Below are 19,750 nucleotides of genomic sequence, written 5' to 3'. Positions count from 1 at the left end.
TATTAGGCAGCAGAACTGTTTCCGACACTCATAATAAATCAGAATATTAGAATGATTTCTAAAGGATCATGTGATTGACTGGATGTCACATGTGACACTGAAGACTGGAGTAATGATGCTGAAAATTCAGCTTTGCATCACAGGAATAAATGATAATTTAAAGTATAATAACTTGAAAACCAATTATTTTAAATTGTAATAATATATCACAATATTACATTTTTTTCTGTATTTTTGATCAAATAAATGCAGGCTTGATGAGCAGAAGAAACTTCTTTCAAAAACATTAAAAATAGTAATGTTTCCAAACTTTTGGCCTGTAGTGTATGTAAAAATGTTGTTTTAAGCAGGCATGATTTGATTTTGTGTGAAGAGTGACACAAGAGACATGACAGACAAAAGTGAATTCATATTTTAGCGTCAGAAAGGTTTCTCAAGTAATTCAGAGACAGAGGGTCGTGCAATATGTTATTAATATGTGTCGTAGGCTATTATTCTGAGCTGCTGGAGTGATTTATGATCATAAAAGACCAAATCAACGTATTCAATTAACAGTGAGCTATATAATTTATTATTTTATCCCGAAACAAGTACATGAGCATTCCTCTGTGTTTTATATAATTTTATCTGTGCCTTTACAGTTGATTCACTTAGAAAACTTTTGGTTTGGAATATATTTATTATTTGGTGATCTCATTTTTGTAGTCTTTACTTGTTATTTTTCTATGTCAATAAACTTGACCTTATGATTAAACACTGTGTCATAATTATGTGAATTTGTTTTGTACATTATGGAACAACGAATGCAATTAAAATCTAAAAATGAATAGGGATAAGTTAATAATTACTGTGTTATTACACGAATGACACTCTTAATGGACATCAACATGGAGAATGATGGGGGGGGGGAGTTCAATTCAAGTATATAATTTTAAGAAGCATTACGGTACTGAGAATTTGGGCTGGAATATTTACTTAATAGTCATAATATAAAAAATAACGTGATGATATTAATGGTGAAATGTGACTTTGACTGATAGATCACCGTTCATTCTCACATTAGGCCTACTTGTCTTATTAGTTAGCAGCCTATTTAAAATATGTAACTTTTAAACGTGTATATTCATTATATTTTATTTTTCTTAGCCATTATATGCTGTTATGTTACGGGGAAGTGTTTCATGAGGCCCACTCTTGATAAGTTGGCCTTTTGTACTGAAGATTTGTCTTTTATTTTGAAAGCTTCTCTATTGTGTTTCGTATTCCGGCCGCCATGTTTAGCCGGAGTCACACAGTTAAACAGAAGAACTGCCTTGTCCTGCTTTCGCCAGTAGTTTTACTCTTTTATATGATTAGTCTATATGTGTTTTAGACCAAATTAATTTTTTAGCCCCCCTCCCGTGCCTTTGATAAGATGTTGAGAAACTCTGGGCAGTGAAGGGACGTGTTCATCCTCGGGTGAGTGTTGCACTGACACCTGGCTAGCGTTAGCTTCAGTGATAGTGAGTTCATCTATACCAGTCGATAGATCGATCAAAACATGGCGCAGCAAAGCTCCTTACATCAATACAAACCACATTATTGGGCTTCATATTGATTGATGTGTGCGTATTGAACTGCTTTGCTCTTGGGTTTGTGTGTTAGTATTTATCCTGATGTTGCTGTGGGATGATTCTTGATTTCAGGTGAACTTTGAGAGCATCATTAGAAAAGATTGACCAGTGTGTTCTTGGTTAAGGAGCACTTTATTTTAACCCTCTTTGGGACATCGTTTAAAAAAATGCAATTAAAATACAATAATAATGTTAATATATATATATATATATATATATATATATATATATATATATATATATATATATATATATATATATAGCCTAAGTAATATCGTATGCCATCCCCTTCAGCCAATACATTTAATCTATTTGTCATGTGCTTGTCATTTTTGGAAACAAGGAAGTAAAGGTCACATGCTGTCAAGGTATTTTATACTAGAATATATTCATATATACATTTAAAAAAATCATTGTACATCCAAATGTGCTTTCTAATGTTTTGGGGCATTTTCAATGCACATTTTGTAAAATCAATAACTCAAAAAGGCCAAAAGAAAATCTGTGTCATGCATAAATGACAATTATGTCCTTTTAGGGGATCTTCAGTACTGGCACTCTGGTAGTATAATTGTCGTCTTCACTGTTTTAGGTTGATGTTGCTGTAGCTTTTCCAGGAGGTATTGATGATAGAGACTGCAGTGCTTCAAAAAAATGAGGTCATAGTACTAAGAAAGGAAGTAGTTGAGGATCGAAGCAGTGAAAGTGATGGCAGAGATGAAGAATATAGCCTAAGTCGTAGATTGTTGTGGAAGTCAGACATTTTAATACACTATCCTATTCCAGTTCGATACACAAAACAACCAGAGGTCTGGGTTGATGCCACGACCTATTGACTTCTACACTGACACACACAGGGATACGACAAGCCGTTTTGACTTTCATTCCCAGGATATGAATTCTTGATATTTGATCAGAAATTTAATTATTTCTTGTAAAAATCATAATTTTTCATAATCAATAATTACTTTGTTACTACAAAAAATATAAATTCCTTATATCAAGAACTCAATTGTCACTCATTGAAATGTTAATTCTTGATTCCTGTAAATGTATTTCAGCTTATTTAATTTGGTATTTCGGATAGGCTATCTGAAAATATATTTCTGATATCTGAAATTGCTCTCCTAATTATTGATATCTAAAATGGCTTTCTTACTAATATGATATCAGAAATGAACATAGGCTAGTAGTCACTAGTGACAGTCGAATTGTTGATTTAAAAACTTTACTAGTAGCAATTCAGTTGTTGATATCAAGAACAGACATTTGCACTAGTAACCATGTAATTATTGATATAACAAAATTATGATTTTTACTAGTAAGAATTGTATTTCTGAAATGTGAAATTGCAACTTCAACTAGTAAGAAATCAATTCTTGATACCAACAATTGAATCTGAATGGCAGCCTATGGTGACATTAAACTAGTGAAAATACAATAACAGATTTCAAGAATTATAGTTTTTACTAGGCTAGTTGAAGTCAAGAATTTGTATATCTGCGTGTGATGACATCATTGATTGTTGATGTCAAGAATGAACATTTTAACTAGTGAAAATTGAATTGTTGATATCAAGAATTCATATCCTGGGAATGAATAAAAAAATTCAAAACTACTTGCCATAGCAGTGATGCTCCAAAAATGATGACTAAACGGATCAAAATCGAGTTACATGTGGAAAGTGTGGGGTTACAACAAGACTTTTCTTTTTCATTCTAACCCAGGGGTGCCCAACCCTGCTCCTGCCGATCGACTGTCCTGCACAGTTTATCACCAACCCTAATCAAACACACCTGAAGCAACCAATTAAGGTCTTCAGGATCATTAAAGGGTTAGTTCACCCAAAAATTAAAATTCTGTCAGTAATTACTCTCCCTCATGTTGTTCCAACCCCGTAAGACCTTCGTTCATCTTCGAAACACAAATTAAGATATTTTTGATGAAATCTGAGAGCTGTCTCACTCCTCCATAGGCTTCTAAGACATTATAACTTGCTGGCCCAGAAAATGCATTAAAGACATCGTTAATATGTCTGTGAACTATTCCTGAACTAACCCTTTAAAGGCAGGTGTGTTTGATTAGGGTTGGAGATGAACTGTGCAGGACAGTCGATCCTGTCCGGCAGGAGCAGGGTTGGGCACTCCTGGGTTAGACTGAAAAAGAAAAGTCTTGTTGATTTTCACTTGTGCTACAGGGCAATTCCAGCGTTACAGGCGTGACATTTACAGTCAAAACTTGAAATATGAGTTCTTAGAAAATGCATTTCATACCAAAATATTGAGACATCTGTCTTTCTCTCTGTTTTTTCTCTATATTGACATATTCTAATTTGCCAGCAGAGTTCACGTTGACCATGCTAACAGGAGCTTTCGCACCGGAGGAACTTTTCATAGGAACGATTTTAGTTCTAGGATCTCCTTTTGGAGGAATTAATTTAGCTCCTTTCAGAGTAGGGTCTAAACCAGCACTATAGAAAACTACCAGTGATGTTAGTGTAGCCAGATTGTCCGAACGCACGCGAAACACCAGCACCCGCCATTTTCAAAAAAGCTGTGTTAGCACACAGATTATAGCCTATTTATTTACTCCAGAAACTAACTAAACGAAGATGGAAAACAGTGATAGATGTGCCTCTTAACCTTTACGTTGAGGAGAAAACCCAACGCAACTTTGAGGCGACTAAGAGAAACATGATTATGTATTTCTGCTCAGCTAACAACACTGGACATCAACCACACGGCATACGTTAATACCTTTTCATATACTCTCTACTTTCTATGTACAATAGTTCTCAGGGAACCACCCTGGTGGCTAGTTCCTAAAACTAAGTTCCTAGAACTACCCGGTGCGAAAGCCTATATTGACTTCTGCATTTGGTTTCTTTCAGTCATGGACCCTCTGGACCAGGTCGATGTCATGCACCTTCAGGAGTCTCGTTCTTCAGCTCTGGATCTGTCTGTGGGATGCAGGCAGGGCCCATTAAACTCCATGGAGGCTTTGGATTTGGTGAAGAAGCCCAGCTGGTGTGGCATTACCTCAGGGAGCAAGAGCGCTAACATGTCAGAGTCTCGGTCCGGTCGGTACATCACTCGGCCCAGCAAACAGACTCCACCCGATCACCCAGAACCAGGATCAAAGCACCATGGGATTTGCGGGACATCATCCCATGGCTCTTACTCTATGCCTTTACCCCTGATCAATGGATTGCCGTCCGTGGCTCAGATACTGTCTCAGTGCCCACCGACACACCAAGAGTTTGAGGATGACGCAGATTACGACGTTGAAATGGCCGAAGCGTTGACGCAAGCGAAAAGATGTCGCAAAACAGTGTTAGAAAACCGCACACTAGGAGGTAGGATAGCACACCATGCATTAGAGACACTTCCATACTTTAGTGACGCACTGTCACAGACTAAGGGCTCGTCATGTTTACCTCAGGACGCCAACGCTGCCGCACACACACTACGTTCCACCAGCTCAGCGGTTGAGTCGACTGCCATTGAAACTCTCGCATCCGAATGTACCGGCGCTAACGAAACGTCTCCCTGCTCCGCTGAATACATCTCCAGTGACGAGGACAGTGACGTCATTGAGGTGCCGGTGAGCAACTCCAGATGCAAGACGCCTTCGAACTGGCGCCCCCGAACTGAAAGTGTTATCGTTAACGACATGAGCAGTGGAAGACGAAACAATTTCTCCATGAAGCAGGAAGTCGACTATGATCATCAAATGGACAATCCCAGAAATGTGAACAACGTCTGTGCAATGGATGAACCGATCTTTGAAGGCCGCGGCAGTAGGACTGGCTCCGGATCCAAATCGCTGCTGTCGTGGATGGAGTCGGTCTTGATACCCATATCCCCACAGGACAGCGATCAAGAAGACACGGAAGCTGCTTATTCCCAAAACTTCCCGTCTACCTCAGATGGCGAAAACACAAGCAACTTGGCATCTCCACAGATTGGGGTATCTTCTTCAACGCCAAGCCGTTCCCAGAAGACTCCGGCTTCGAAAAGTAGGAAGAGGACAAAACCGAGGCCCAAATCTAGATCCCAGTCCAGTTCCCAATCCAGATCCCAACCCAGATCCCAATCCAGATCCCAATCCAGATCCCAATCCAGTTCCCAACCCAGTTCCCAACCCAGATCCCAACCCAGATCCCAACCGAGTTCCCAACCCAGGTCCCAATCCAGATCCCAATCCAGATCCCAATCTAGTTCCCAATCCAGTTCCCAGCCCAGATCCCAACCGAGTTCCCAACCCAGATCCCAATCCAGTTCCCAACCCAGATCCCAACCTAGATCCCAACCTAGATCCCAACCCAGATCCCTACCCAGATCCCAATCTAGTTCCCAATCCAGATCCCAAACCAGACCCAAAATGGCTAAGCAGGCGAGGCCGTCACCAGGCAGTAAATCTGCAGCAAGTAAGGCTAAGAGAAGAAGAAAACCTTGGACGTCTGGAGTTTCATCCCTGTTTTCTCCTAAAGAGCCGGAGATCAAACTCCGATATGCAAACCACAAAGAAGAGAAGACTCACGCTAGGCTGGACGGCTTTGCCCCTTACATCCGTATGAAGTTCTCCTCCTGCTCAATCGTTAATTTTAGGGAAGAGGACGATTATTCAGCAAAGAAAGGGTCCCAGCAGACGGTCTCGGGAGTCATCCCGAAATCCTCCTGTCTGCAGCTGGGCCGGGTCGGCTCCGAGGCCAGGCTTCAGGTCCGGCGCTTCTGCTGCCTGTGTGGACGGGCCGGGAACGTCGAAGGCCTCGGGGACCTGCATGGTCCGTACCACTCCAGCGGAGCTCAGCCCGTCTGTAAGGTGGACCGCGGTCCCGAAGCCCAGAAGCAGGACCCCGACTGCAGCGATCCGGACTCCGTCTGCAGTTTAGAGGACGGGGCGTCCCGGGAGGTCCCACGGCAGGGGAAGGAGAACGCGGAGGAGTCCGGGGTCTGTGCTGAGCACTGGATACATGAGGACTGCAGCGTTTGGACTGCAGGCATCTTTTTGGTTAAAGGGAAACTCTATGGATTGGAGGAGGCCATCCGACTTGCACAAGGAACAGTACGTTTTTTTTAAGAGTCTTGTTTCTCACCAAAATTATTATTAGTATTATTAAAAGATCTTATATTTTGCATTATGAAAGTGAAACCCGTTTTTAATTATTATTACGATTTTTTGCATTGTGACATTATTTTCATGACCATTAACACATTTCCCCCCAAGATTTTTTTCCATGAAGCTCTATCTAAGTCTATCTATCAATCCATTCATCCATCCAGTGTATCTATCTATGTATCCATCCATCCCTCTATCCATCCATTTCTGGCTATATGTAAAATAACCCTGCTGGCATAGGTCACACAAGATTGACCATCATTCTTTGCTCATGTATGTTCTGCAAGACCCCTTTAAACATTTTATTAGGCTGTCTCACTTTTAATGTAAGTAGGCAATACTTAAGGACTTGTTTAGTAAAGGTTTTAGAATTTGTTATCATATGTTAATGTAAAACATCTTGTATAATATAATTGTATTTATGCAGCTCTTCTATTTTTGTCACTCGTGAAGATGCCTCAGGTGCCGACATGGCATTACAAAGCTATACTACTTCAAACACCGCTGTCTCTGAATCTCCAGAAGCTGTAAGGTGTGTGTGTGTGTGTTGTGTTTGGTTGTTACAGGTGTGTTCGCACTGTCACATGGTTGGTGCCACTCTGGGATGTTTCTTCAAGGACTGCCCCAATAAGTACCACTTCCCCTGTGCCCTGCAGTCAGGTAATGCTCACGGTCTCGTCACACCGCACCGACTGAAACCCAGTAATGCAGTGTACAGAACAACTTGTTTCACATGATGGTTCTTCTGATTTAAAAAAAACAAAACAACATTGTTTCAAGGCAGTGGTTCTCCACCCTGTTCCTGGAGCCACCAGAACTGCACATTTCCAATGTTTCCTTTTCCTCCTATACGGACGTGCCTTGTTGCCTTCATATCTCCGTGGAGGAAGCATCTTTTAGTGCCAAATCTTAGGCAGTGATTTGTTGCCTCGCTGCTCTACCAGGCAATGACTCTGCAGGGAGTGTTTGAGCACGAAGGCTCCTCACAAAACTGATTTCAGACAGACTTCTGAGATCTTTAATGATCTACAGCAAAATAGAGCGAGCTTTGGTGAAAACTAAGAGAATATTTAATGACTACATTAATAATTGCTTGCTAGAAAAGACACCAGAAGTGGAAAACATTGGTTAAAAATTTACATTTAGACACAACTTTATTTTTCTAGCTCAACTGTCCCAGAATGGAAAGCACAGGATTGTGGGATATCAAAGGCAGTGAAGGATACATCTATGCTGCCTTCAGAAATCCATCAGATGAAGTATCTCAGGTGACAGGAAGTGAAACTTACATTGCATTTGTCCTCCAAATGCAGCATTTTTAAGCTAGAAAAAAGAAAGATGGCGTCTAAAAGATGTGGTTGGTGGTCAGATGGCGTAAATGTACGTTTTTGACCAACATTTTCCACTTCTGATGTAATTTCTAGCGAGAAATTACTATTATATTTGTTCGCTCTATTAATAGCTCGCTCTATTTTGCTGTAGATCATTAAACTGTTACGCAGTCATTGCCTGATAGAGCAGCGAGGCAACAAGTCACTGTTGACTGTCAGTCCAAATCAGATTTTTGTGCATATCCGATTGAAATCTGGATTTTTACAAATCCGTTTCAAGCTACATTGGTTTGAAATCCTATTCAAATCAGATTTCGGTTACAGCCTGACTGATCTGACTGGATTTCCATGTGGTTTATGTGACTTTCTCACACCACGTCAAACGTCGTTATAGGACACATGCTGAAAGTCGCTGCAGAAACAATGCTGTGTTGTTGCAAAGTGACGAGCAGAAAATGACAATATAACAGACATGTTTTGAAAGAGAAGACGGCACTGAATAAAGCCACTCAGAAGACGCAGTAGCTCGGCCACACACTGTCATGATGTAAATAAGACAACATCTGTGTTTAAAACCCATGTTGACGTTGTTGTTTTTGGCACATTCCTCACAACGAAACACCATTGCCATAGAAACCAGTGAAGATATTCCAGAAAACAATCAGATCTGGACGGATGTGTACAGTCTACAATTTAAGATCAGATACACAAATAATTAGATCTAGTCTCTACTGGTGAGCTAATGTGTTTGCTTGAGGAGACCTTTAGGAACCGGTTTGGGAACCACTGTTTTAAGTCATTTCAGAGCAATGGAAATATTGATTTAGCTGTATTGTCCAGCTTCTTGTAAGGCATCGGCTTATTTCCCATATCCGGCTGTTCTGGAGATTGGGTTGGAACACTCATCTCTGTTTTGTTGCACTGATGCTTGTGTGTTTGAAGTGTTTGTCTGTGCTGTTTCTCCACAGACAGTGCGCTCAATGAGGAGAACTTCACCGTAAGATGCCCGAAGCACAAGGTGACTCAGAGATGTTGCTTTAGTTGAGTTTAAGTTATGAAAATGACATGAGTTTGCAGCATAATAGACTGCAGTATTGAATTCCTCAGCTTTATTGTCTTCCTCTTGCATCATCTTCAGTGCCGATAACGAACGCTCGTGGTTTTGTCTTCTCAGAATAAAGCATCCAGATTGAGCGTCAGCAGGCTGAAGAACAGATGACATCTGGGGCGGGTTGAAATGTCTTTGAAGGTATTTTATAGGGCTGGGGATTGTACACAAATTTCACAATTTTGGATATCATGAATACATGGCACATTATCTCAAGGAGAGCAAATCTCTTAACTAATGCTGTAAACTATGGGAGTCAGTTGTAGCCTATAGGCTTCATTAGCCTACTATTATTGAAGGTAAAAATTAACTGATTTGTATACAAACACTTAAATTACACTTTTATTTATATTTATTTTATAATAATAAAGTTATGTGAAATATAAACATTTAAATGGTGGCTGTCATTAAAACTTGCCAGATTTATTCAAACATGCATTAAATATTGAAGAACATTAAAAATTATAATGAATATGGTGCATATATTTAGCAAAATGAGTTATTCTAGCTGACTAACGAGTTTATGGTCACTGGATATGGTTTTTCTGAGGTAAATGTGACGTTACATGACATTGTTTACAAGCTGTTTTACTGACGTCTTTCCACGGTGAGCGATTCCACGTGACATGATACGGATTTCGATAAGTTGTACTCTATCTTTTAACACACTTTCAGATGCTCATTAAATTTTTTTTTTGCACTGTAACTGGTGTTATAACACTGCGCTACTTATCATATGACAAACTCTTTTCTTGTTTTGGTGCATTATTCAGCATTAGTGATATCTCAAACAAGTTCATATTTTATTAATCTAAGCGTACGTTTACATGACATCGATGCACTAAAAAACGAAAAGTTTTTCCTTTTTCCGCTCACAGACGACAATATGCTTTGGTATCTTTGAATTTTAATAATTACGTTTATTATCGATTCCTAATTTCGACACATTTAGTCTTATTGCAAACCAAACTAACCTAACTAATATAAATTTTAAAGCATTATTAAAGACAAGTAAACACTCATTCATTTAAAAAAAAAAAACATTTTTTTAAAAAGAGCAATCGCAACAAATAAATACAACAGAACAAATATATGATTGAAATACAGTGTTTTAAGTTTTTCAGGTATTCAGGTACAGAAACCGTAATCAAATGTAAAATAACACTGCACTTTATAAATAAAATATACAGTACATTACAAATATAGTTATTCAGTCAAGAATTTTCTCTTTGTCCTCTGTCGTTTGATTAGTGTTATTATAGAGACGGCAGCAGGAATATTAGGCTGCTGTCACTTTAAGAGTTTCCCAATATAGTTACACATGCCCACAGCACTGAAAACAGAGCGCGAGTCGTCTTGCGCTTGAATTGTTTAAAGTCATATTGAAATGCTCACAAAGAAATCAATAAGAGGAATCGAAATTTGTATTTTATAACAAGTATCCAATTCCCGACCTCAAGTATTCGATTCCCAACCCTAGACGACAAAATTGTCTAAACGATCCCCGTTCACACGGATCCTTGAAAACGATTAAAAACGCTGTATTATTCATGCCAGGCCAGTAGATGGCAATGTCCGTTTGTAAAGAAACATTACGCACCTATAGACTGAACTCATAATACGTATGAACGTGGCCTCACAGTTTTCACATTTTAGTTGTTTACACAAACAAAAACGGTATCGTTTTCAAAAATATGCACTTTGAAACTGTTTTCAAAAGTTTGTTTTTTGGCCCCAAAATGCAAATTGAACAGCCAAAATGTATACGTTTTCCGTTTTTAGTTGAAAACGGCCCGTAAAGCTGTATTTTTAATGGTGTATTGATCATTTGTTTGTTGATCTTCCTCCACAGGTAGACTTCAGCAGGGCATCTGGCTGCGCAGTGGATCCCTGAAGTGTTTACAGATTGTTCCAGTTGATTTTGTACTTCACGTGTTTGAGTGTTTACATGTACTCTCAGGCGTCTGAAGGCCCTGGACCGGATGAGCTGAACATCTGACGGCCCGTCGCTTGAGCCGAGCTGTGCCCTGGACGTCGCTGGATGATTCTCACTGCATTCCTTCTGCTCTCTGAACGAACGCTCGATATATTCAACCTCTGCAGATCTTACAACATAAACCATCTCCATTTCACTGAAGGCCAAATATCTCATTCCGCTTCACACTGAATCCTGTAAAGCCCTTTGAAAGTGAATAATGAGAGCCTTGTTTCATTTAAAGTTACAGTACAAGTGCACTGAGCAGAAGTGCTCGTTTTGTTTGTTTAGTTTGTCATTCTTATATGAACTCCAGCATCTCATTGTTCATTAATGCAACACGAACTGACCATTTTTTAACAGTGACATCTTTATCACATAAAACTGAAATGCTGAGTCTCCTCCAGTGGTATCGTATGCACTAGTATGTGAACATATTTATTTCTATTTATGTTTAATGCATATGTGTGTGTATTTATTTGCCAATGAACAGAGTGTGTTTTAGCACCTTGTATAATTTGATGTTTTTTAACAGCTACAGGGTGCTTTAAACATGAATTTGATTTGCGTTTTGAATCTTGTGGCCTGGGAATCGAGGAGTCTGTAGGATTTTTCCATTTCACCCGATGCCTTGTGATGTCTCGAGCTCTGTTTCAATAAATGTTTTTATGTTCTACATTCCTAACATGCGACTGTGTGACTGTTCTTCATGTTGCACTGGGATGGATGTGTTGATGCACATGTTTGTCCAGATGGTGGTGCTAAACAACCTTCACAATCAAACAAACCTGGGTCAAGTGAGTATTTCTTAAAAAGATTCTTTCATGCCTCCGTTACAGCAAATGAAACTTATACTAAAACTAAACCTTTACATTACGAGTGGTCCGTTCCTCTGCAAAGGTGGGTGTCTAAGTCGAAAAGGTTTTCTCTGACTGGATTGCAGAGCAGTTGCTAACATGTTTTGCTCTCCTGTTGTTAGGATGTTCTAGGTGGTTGTCATGGTTTTTGGTTGGTGTTACTAAGGTGTTCGGTCATTGTTACTGGCCCGGGTCATAAAGGGTAATGGGTATTATTTTTAGCACCAATACTATTTCTGCAAAATCACGTTATGATTTATATCATTTAAAATAGTATGCAACTCAAGCTATAGGTTGTGAAACAAAGCATTTCTCATTCTTACCGTTTTATTTTTTAGTTAGCTTAGCATACATCTACACGATTAGCCTGCTAGCTTAGCTTATATTGTATTAGGTAGCTACGTTTTTGGATTCCAATATAGTTCCCAATTACATGATTCAAATTAATGATGTTTGTGTGTACTTAGCAGGACAATTCATTTATAAAAAAATTATATTTAATTATTTTTTACAGAACCGTATGTTCCAATCAAAACACACACAGTGCTCTCCCAGCTAATTAGATGATGGGACATATAATCAAAATGCTAAAAAAGTGTGCACTCTAAAACTCTTTTCTCCCGTCTATAATAAAAGAGTTTTAGAGTGCATACCTTTTTCATACCTGTCAACAGTGGGATTTGAAAATAAGGGACATTTTTTGTAACCTTAACCAATGATATTAGCTGCATGGCGGGATTTCCGCTTAACTGGTTTGTGCCCAGTGGGATATTTTTATTTTATTTTTTTTATAGAAAGATAAAAAATATGGGAAAATATTTCAACGGGATGATAGTGGGATAGCAAGGTAAAATACGGGAGAATCCCGGGAAAACCTAGAGGGTTCACAGGTATGGCCTTTTTTGCATTTTAGAACATGTTGAAACCTATCCTTATATATAAAAAAAAAATTGAATGGTTGCTTTACAGTTTGTTTTATTATGCAATACATAGGCATTCATTTTATATTTCAAGCATGTTGTTTGTGCACTTAATGTAATAAATAGTTACAATAGTTAAAATAGGTTGTAATTATTTGAGACATCACGATAACAAATTTTGATCAGGCATTACCGCCTAGGTCCTAAAGGATACCCATTTTAATCAGTGATGCTGTCTACACTGGATGCGGCACGGCGAGACAAATATCCAACAGTAAACTGATGCCCCTTTTTTATTTTTGACGTAAACTGCTTGCGCTACTTCTGATACGAAGGCCAAATGGATTAGCAGTGATCGCTTTGTCGCATTCAGTGTGGACAGCTTGTACGTCTGCATCCCAAATAAAAAATGTCTGTGTAGGTACTACATTTGAATTTACATCATGACCATGAAAAAGTACGCTAGTAAGAATATGGGATGTCTATCCGCCATGTTGTCATTATCATGTGTCCTACCAGAGTGGTGCAAGGAATGACTTTATTTAGTAAGGGCACTTTCACGACCTTTCCAGACCATAAAAAAGATGGACGACGCTTCCTTCCACTGTAGAAAAATTAAGCCATATCCATCCCACTCAGTAGTGATCCTGAGGTGGAACCACTGCATCCCAAATCACATGGTGCATTCAAGTCCTCCTTGGAAGTTCGTACTTACGAGGTGGGAAGTCGTGTTTACGACGGCAGGTGCGTCACCAGCATTTTCAAGTGACTTTGAAGTGTACTTTCTTCAATTAATTAATTACACAAAAATACAGTAAGGTTCTTAAACTCTAGTTCTAGAAAATGAAGAACAAAGAAATGTGCATCAGGTGTGCTTTGCTTTTTTTATGTTTTTAATTAATTTATGAAGCCACTGCCAACTTTATCGTTACATATTACATTGTTATATTATAATGCCATCATATTCTGTGCAGGCAGTTAGCTTAATGTGCTGTAAATAGAAAAGCTTGACTCGGACGCAATCGCAGACTCAATCGCAAGCATTGCCAACCTTATGACAACCTTATACGTAAAGTGACAGAAATCATCTGTGGAAAAAAATATTTGAAGTGTGATAGTGTTTATTTTGTTTGGCTCATGTGACGTCCCATTCGATCACATGGTTAGGTTTATGACCTATACAGCAGCCGGCCAACAGGGAGTGATCGAAATGTGTCGCCTTCACTTTTCAGGACTTGTTCCAGACTCACACCTGGAAGTAAATATGTTTGTCAATCCTAAACATTGACAGTGAAAGTGGCCTAACTAAAAAGTAGCAGATCTTAGTCAGGTTATAGCGCCTGAACTGCTGTCTAACAAATCTATTGTTCAGCTTTTCAAAAGACTTTCAGTTGACAAAAACTCCATTAAACTGTTTTAAATGTTTTGAGTTTTGAAAAGTACATGTGATCTGGCATCTTTATGCAGTTGTAAAGACTATAAAAGGCTAATAACCCTCACAGCCTAGTTTTCATTCCTGTCGATAATTAAACATGGCATGGCGTCCACCCTGACTGAGGTCTATATGTATTACGTCAGTAGCAAATGGTGAAATGCAAACAGGATTTTCATTCCCTTTCCATTCATTTTTTTTTTTTCGGAATCTGTGGTCAGATATAAATATGTAATTCCAAATAAAGTCAAAGAAACTCACTTTAAAATAATAAACAGATAATATGCAATGATTTTGTTTGTAAGTTTAAAGAAGGGGTTTCTCTATTATGCTGTTTTTGTAACAATCTTACATTTATTTTTTAGTTGTAATTATACCAAATTATTTCAGTCCAAATGTTTCTTTTTGAGGGGTTTTACAAGTCTGCCACTATAACTGATATAATGGTCTTGTTTATAGATTGTCATACCGGTTTATTGGAAATGGATAATATAACTAAAATTGTAATTTTTTGGGGGGAAATATATACATAAAGCAAAATGTATGTTAACCGTACCAAATGGTGGACTATTTTCCACTGACTTAAAGGATTTTTACGACTCTCTGACTTTAATACAGAACAATTGTAAAGCTGTCACATCTCAGCTGTTGAAAAGGATACTTGATGTATTAGATGTATGATACGATGCAGAATTGTGATCTTTATTTATTTTTTTATAAATTCAAGTGTTTTATATGACTCTGTATTCCCCTATTGTTAGTTATTTCAAAAAAATAAAAATAATAATGTCAGTAGCACAAATGTTGGTGGACAAGTTACACAGCAAAGTTGAATAAGGTTAGATGTTTGTTCAAATCATTATAAATAAGATATAATAGTAATTATGATTGCCTTGGGATACGTTCTCAGATTCACATACTGACAGTCCTGTTAAACTCGAACAGATCTGTGCTTATTTTTCCTCCAGTCAAATCTTGTGAGTCCTCCTCCTCATTTCCCCATCAGACACCAGTTCTGCTGGCCTGCCAAGGTCCCTGCGGACATGCGCTTTGTTTGTGCTGGAAATAGTGTGTCGGTCTCTTAGCAGTGTGTGAACACACTGATCCAATAACAGTGCAGGTGTTGCTCAGACCTCTGCCTGCGCCTCTCTCAATGCTTTTGTGAGACGTTATCATGTCTCACACTGTAAATGAAGTTTGTTCTGTGAATCAAAGTGTAGTCTATGAATCAATATGTTACTTTGTACTATATAATACAATATATCGACCAGCATTATCGGTATCGGCCGATATATGTTCATTTTAAATGTTATCGTTATCGGCCCGATATGAAAATTTGGCTGATATATTAAAACCGATAAATAATGGATTATTTCCTTCAGTTGAGACACTTCAGATGCTGTTGAAGGTTTTGAATCGCTTAAAAAATATGATTGGAATCACATCAAGAAGGAAAATATGGTTAAGTGCGAGCAAGTCTGTCATATACATAAAAATATCACGAGAACATTATAATTGTGTGCTTGGGACATTTCTTTTAATGGTGAGACTTTTGTTTTTGTAATCAGGCTCTCAAAAATTACATAAAAATTTGGATTTAGATTTATCGGCCAATATATCGGTTATCGGCTTTCAGATATAAAGAATTATCGGTATCGGCCAAAATGTTCATATCGGTGCATCCCTACTATATATGTGGACAAGGCAAGATTTTTAATTTTAAGTAGTGTCAAATGTAAATAGTTCAGTAATAAAACATTAAAAAGTTAACCGTTAATGTAATTAACAGTTCATTCAAAGTAATAAAAGTTCAGTGAGCTTGAAGTCAGTTGGCAGGGCAGGTTTTGGAGGAAAGCCAATGTTTGAATACATTTCGAAAGATAATTTCAATCTTTCTGTTAGCTTGTTGGAAAGATGCAAAACAGTCTTGTGTCGAAAGCATCTTTCTTCATCGCCGGCCATACAAAAGTAGGAGACGGACTCAAAAAAGCATCCAGCATCAGTAACAGTAATAACTCTCGAAATGTCAGGTTAATAGAGTGGAAAGGTTATGATGGCCTTACTTTTCAAGCACAGCACTGGTACTGTCTGCCAGCATGTTGACTAATCTGTACTTATCTCAAAGATTAACCGTGAGAAGATGAGAGAGAGGGATAGAGAGATGAGATGCAGGATCACGCCTGCGAAAAGATGCTTTATGGCTGATGCCTGCAGCTAACATCTCTCTCTCTCTCTCTCTCTCTCTCTCTCTCTCTCTCTCTCTCTCTCTCTCTCTCTCTCTCTCTCTCTCTCTCTCTCTCTCTCTCTGCTTTCGTTGGCTCTGGGCGTTAACATTATCTCAGCACGCAGAAATCCAACAGTTTTTTTTTTTTTTTTTTGCCTTTATCGTAATCGGCAGCTCTGCCTAAAGGTTTTCTGATCGTCCACAGTTTGCATCTTGGCTAAGGATCCTTTCCCAGCCTTATCGAGTTGTGATGTTGGAGGAGCAAATAGTCTAGCAATGAGTTTTTCCTGAAATATATCTCTGAATCATCTTCATCTTGTCACGAAGTATGCCGTGTGGAAAAAAAGATGTACGCCTTAGCATACTTTTAAAACAAGTACCTATTACGGGGATAATGTACTTTAAAATAATATAGAGCTGGTAAGTCCCGCCCCTTCCGCGAACCCCAACTGGACCTCTAGGTTGAAAAATCATCAATGCAAGAATTTTTTATATTTTTTATTCGTATGAAGAATGCTACAATTTAGCAGCTAGAAGTTTGATACGGTTAGACTTTGTGTAAGAGAGCTCTTTGTGGACTACAACTCTTCGCTGCTTTCGACACGTTTCTGAAGAAAGAACAGCCCATTTGGTTTGAATGGTGACATTTGGGTACAAAACACACTGGCATCTCGATCTGTCTCCATTATCGCAGCATTAGCACCGTGATTTGACAAGTGTAAGGAAAATGTGTTATGGGGTGACGCCACATAGGCGACATGTAGTCTTTCTCGTTATGTCTTTTCCACAACTGCTAGCTGAAGAATCATACAATATATTGTCAAACTCGTAACATGAAAAATTATATAAAACATTCACAGACAATATGTTCACATTAATGGCACAATTCAAACGGGACCAGAAAATAATTATTTTCTCACATTCACTTGCATTGACGATTTTTCAATCTAGAGGTCCAGTGGGGTTTTACGGATGGGCGGGACTTACCAGCTCTACACTGTAAAAAAAAAAAAAAAACGTAAAAAAACGGCAATTTTCTGGCAGCAGGGGCGCCAGAAAATTTCTGTTAAAAAAAAAACGGAAAAATACTGTAAAAAAAATGGACATTTCTTCCCGTTGGTTTTAACGGAGAAAAACTGTATATTTAACATTGGATTCAGTAATATGACATAATGTTAATTTACCGGCCTATTGAATTATTAATATCTGTTTAGTATACTGATAACCACCAATCACAGCAGTGATGAGTCACATGATCAATCAAAGCTCAACACAAACAGTTATTTCTTAAGAGAGTCAATACTAATATATAGAAGCTGCACAGTGTCATTCACACAAACATTAAACACCATCATGGTAACACATGAAATTTTAAAAATGCAATAAACATTAATTTAACAACATTAAATGTAACATAAACCCCTAATGTACATAACTGATTAGAAAAAACGAAGAAAACTATGAAGAAACAAACATAGTTATTTCAACAAAAATACATTAAATGTGAAGTGTCACGGGGAATTGTGGGAATGTCAATTTACGGTTTTTCACTGTAAATTATAAAATGAGTTGTTTTTTCACTTTCAAAAACTGTAAATTTAACGGTATGTTACAGTAAAATTACATTAAATGTACAGTTTGATCTATCACAGTTATTTACCGTATATACGGAAACTTTCTGTTAACCAATTAATAGTTTTTCACTTTAGCATTTTTACAGTCTTTTACCGTTAAAATTACGATCATTTGAGAGGGAACTGAATGCAATGTTTTCGTACACTTAATTGCATGTGATTTACAATTAAGTTGTATAAAAAATTTATGGTTTAAATTTATTTTTTAAATGTACATATTGAATTAAATAGAGTTTTTTATTTATTTAATTTTTTACCAACTAAAGTAAGACATAAGTAGAGCTTTATATTTAATAATTATAATAAATTAAAATCTTTAATATTTAAATGCAATATCAAAAAACAAAATTATAATCAAGTTCTTCACATGTGCTTTGTCATACTTATTATAGTCATATAGTACTTATTTAAAGCACAACAAAAGATTATTAAAACACAAACATTTTAAAATGTAAGAAATTTCTTTTAATTTGACATTATTACAAAGTGCACTTTTTAAAAGTGTATATTTATATATACTTTTAAAAAGCACTCTTTGTAATATATATATATATATATATATATATATATATATATACTTTTAAAAAGTGCACTTTGTAATAAGCACGCTTCAAAACTTAAAGGTATATATATATATATACTTTTCTGGGTGGCTGCTTTCAGACTCATAAGTCAAAAGAGCACACTCCCATATTGCTATGATATTCTCTCGGTTTTTGTTTGTATTAAATTTATAATAATAGTACACTCTAAAAAAACTGCTGGGTTGTTTTAACCCAAATTTGGGTTATATATAGTTTATACCCAACTATTGGGTTAGAAATTGTAGTAATAAATTTAACCCAATGGCTAGGTTTGTCCATATTTGACCCAAATTTGCATTGAAACAACCCAGCATTTTTTTTAGAGTGTACTGATAATGATCCAAAATGTGCAGGAAAAGGTTGTTTGATTGTGCTCATATGATCACCGCAATCAGCATGTTTCACCATGTGTTCAGTGTGAATCACTGTAAAACCCATATGCTACCACACATAAATAGTGTCTGACGAATAGCTCTTGCCACCAGCAAACCACACTGGATTTCATCATTTGATTTCACCTTAAAAGAGGCTGACGTTGGGATCTCGGAGTTCTGTTTTGGGCTTTAAGCATTAAAAAATCCAATCGGACGAATATAGATCAAGCTGTTCTTCCGGTTCGGACTGCCTGTTCCAGGCTGTATTTCACTACCTCCCACTGCTAGATGGTTGACATTCAGCACGATCTCCTATTGAAATCCATATAAATCCTCCTTGTGCAAGAACAGCCACTGAGTCACATCTCTAGATGTCCAAAACAGCACCACAGGGTTAGGATTTTCCGTCTCGCTAAACCGCGTTTGGCTCTGAGGTGTGAACGAGGAGGGATGGTAATAAGGTGGGAGTTTAGTTTGATATATTCTCTCCTAACCCAGCACTTATCATGGGAACAAAACGTACAACATAGCTGTGGTTTTGTTTCCCTTGCAGTCTGAGCCGTCCAGATGGCAGAAG

At 37.8% G+C, this 19,750-nt stretch overlaps 1 protein-coding gene across 2 annotated transcripts; it reads left to right on the top strand.

Moving 5' to 3' along the window:
* The first annotated feature begins 1,273 nt into the window (after positions 1–1,273).
* Positions 1,274–11,831, top strand: LOC308689970 (uncharacterized protein). 2 transcript variants are annotated; one of them, XM_081364124.1, is made up of 6 exons: positions 1,274–1,458; positions 4,504–6,680; positions 7,301–7,394; positions 9,034–9,083; positions 9,240–9,314; positions 11,134–11,831. In XM_081364124.1, the coding sequence occupies exons 2-5, from the start codon at positions 4,506–4,508 to the stop codon at positions 9,282–9,284; spliced, it is 2,364 nt and encodes a 787-aa protein (XP_081220250.1). In that variant the 5' UTR covers positions 1,274–1,458; positions 4,504–4,505; the 3' UTR covers positions 9,285–9,314; positions 11,134–11,831. The 2 variants fall into 2 exon arrangements, with proteins under 2 accessions (XP_081220250.1, XP_081220249.1); XM_081364123.1 differs by having other exon boundaries at positions 11,026–11,831.
* Positions 11,832–19,750: the final 7,919 nt, after the last annotated feature.

The sequence above is a fragment of the Scardinius erythrophthalmus genome (assembly GCF_964197995.2).
Source record: "Scardinius erythrophthalmus genome assembly, chromosome: 1".
Classification (NCBI taxonomy): domain Eukaryota; kingdom Metazoa; phylum Chordata; class Actinopteri; order Cypriniformes; family Leuciscidae; genus Scardinius; species Scardinius erythrophthalmus.
Note: the sequence above shows the minus strand (reverse complement) of the source record. Positions and strands in the feature narration are given on the sequence as shown.

Excerpts from the sequence above, each read along its gene's own strand:
- LOC308689970 (XM_081364124.1), top strand. The coding sequence starts at position 4,506 with ATGGACCCTCTGGACCAGGTCGATGTCATGCACCTTCAGGAGTCTCGT. Across the intron at positions 6,681-7,300 it reads TCCGACTTGCACAAGGAACA|GTGTGTTCGCACTGTCACAT; the intron begins GTACGTTTTTTT and ends TGGTTGTTACAG. Across the intron at positions 9,084-9,239 it reads TAAGATGCCCGAAGCACAAG|AATAAAGCATCCAGATTGAG; the intron begins GTGACTCAGAGA and ends TTGTCTTCTCAG.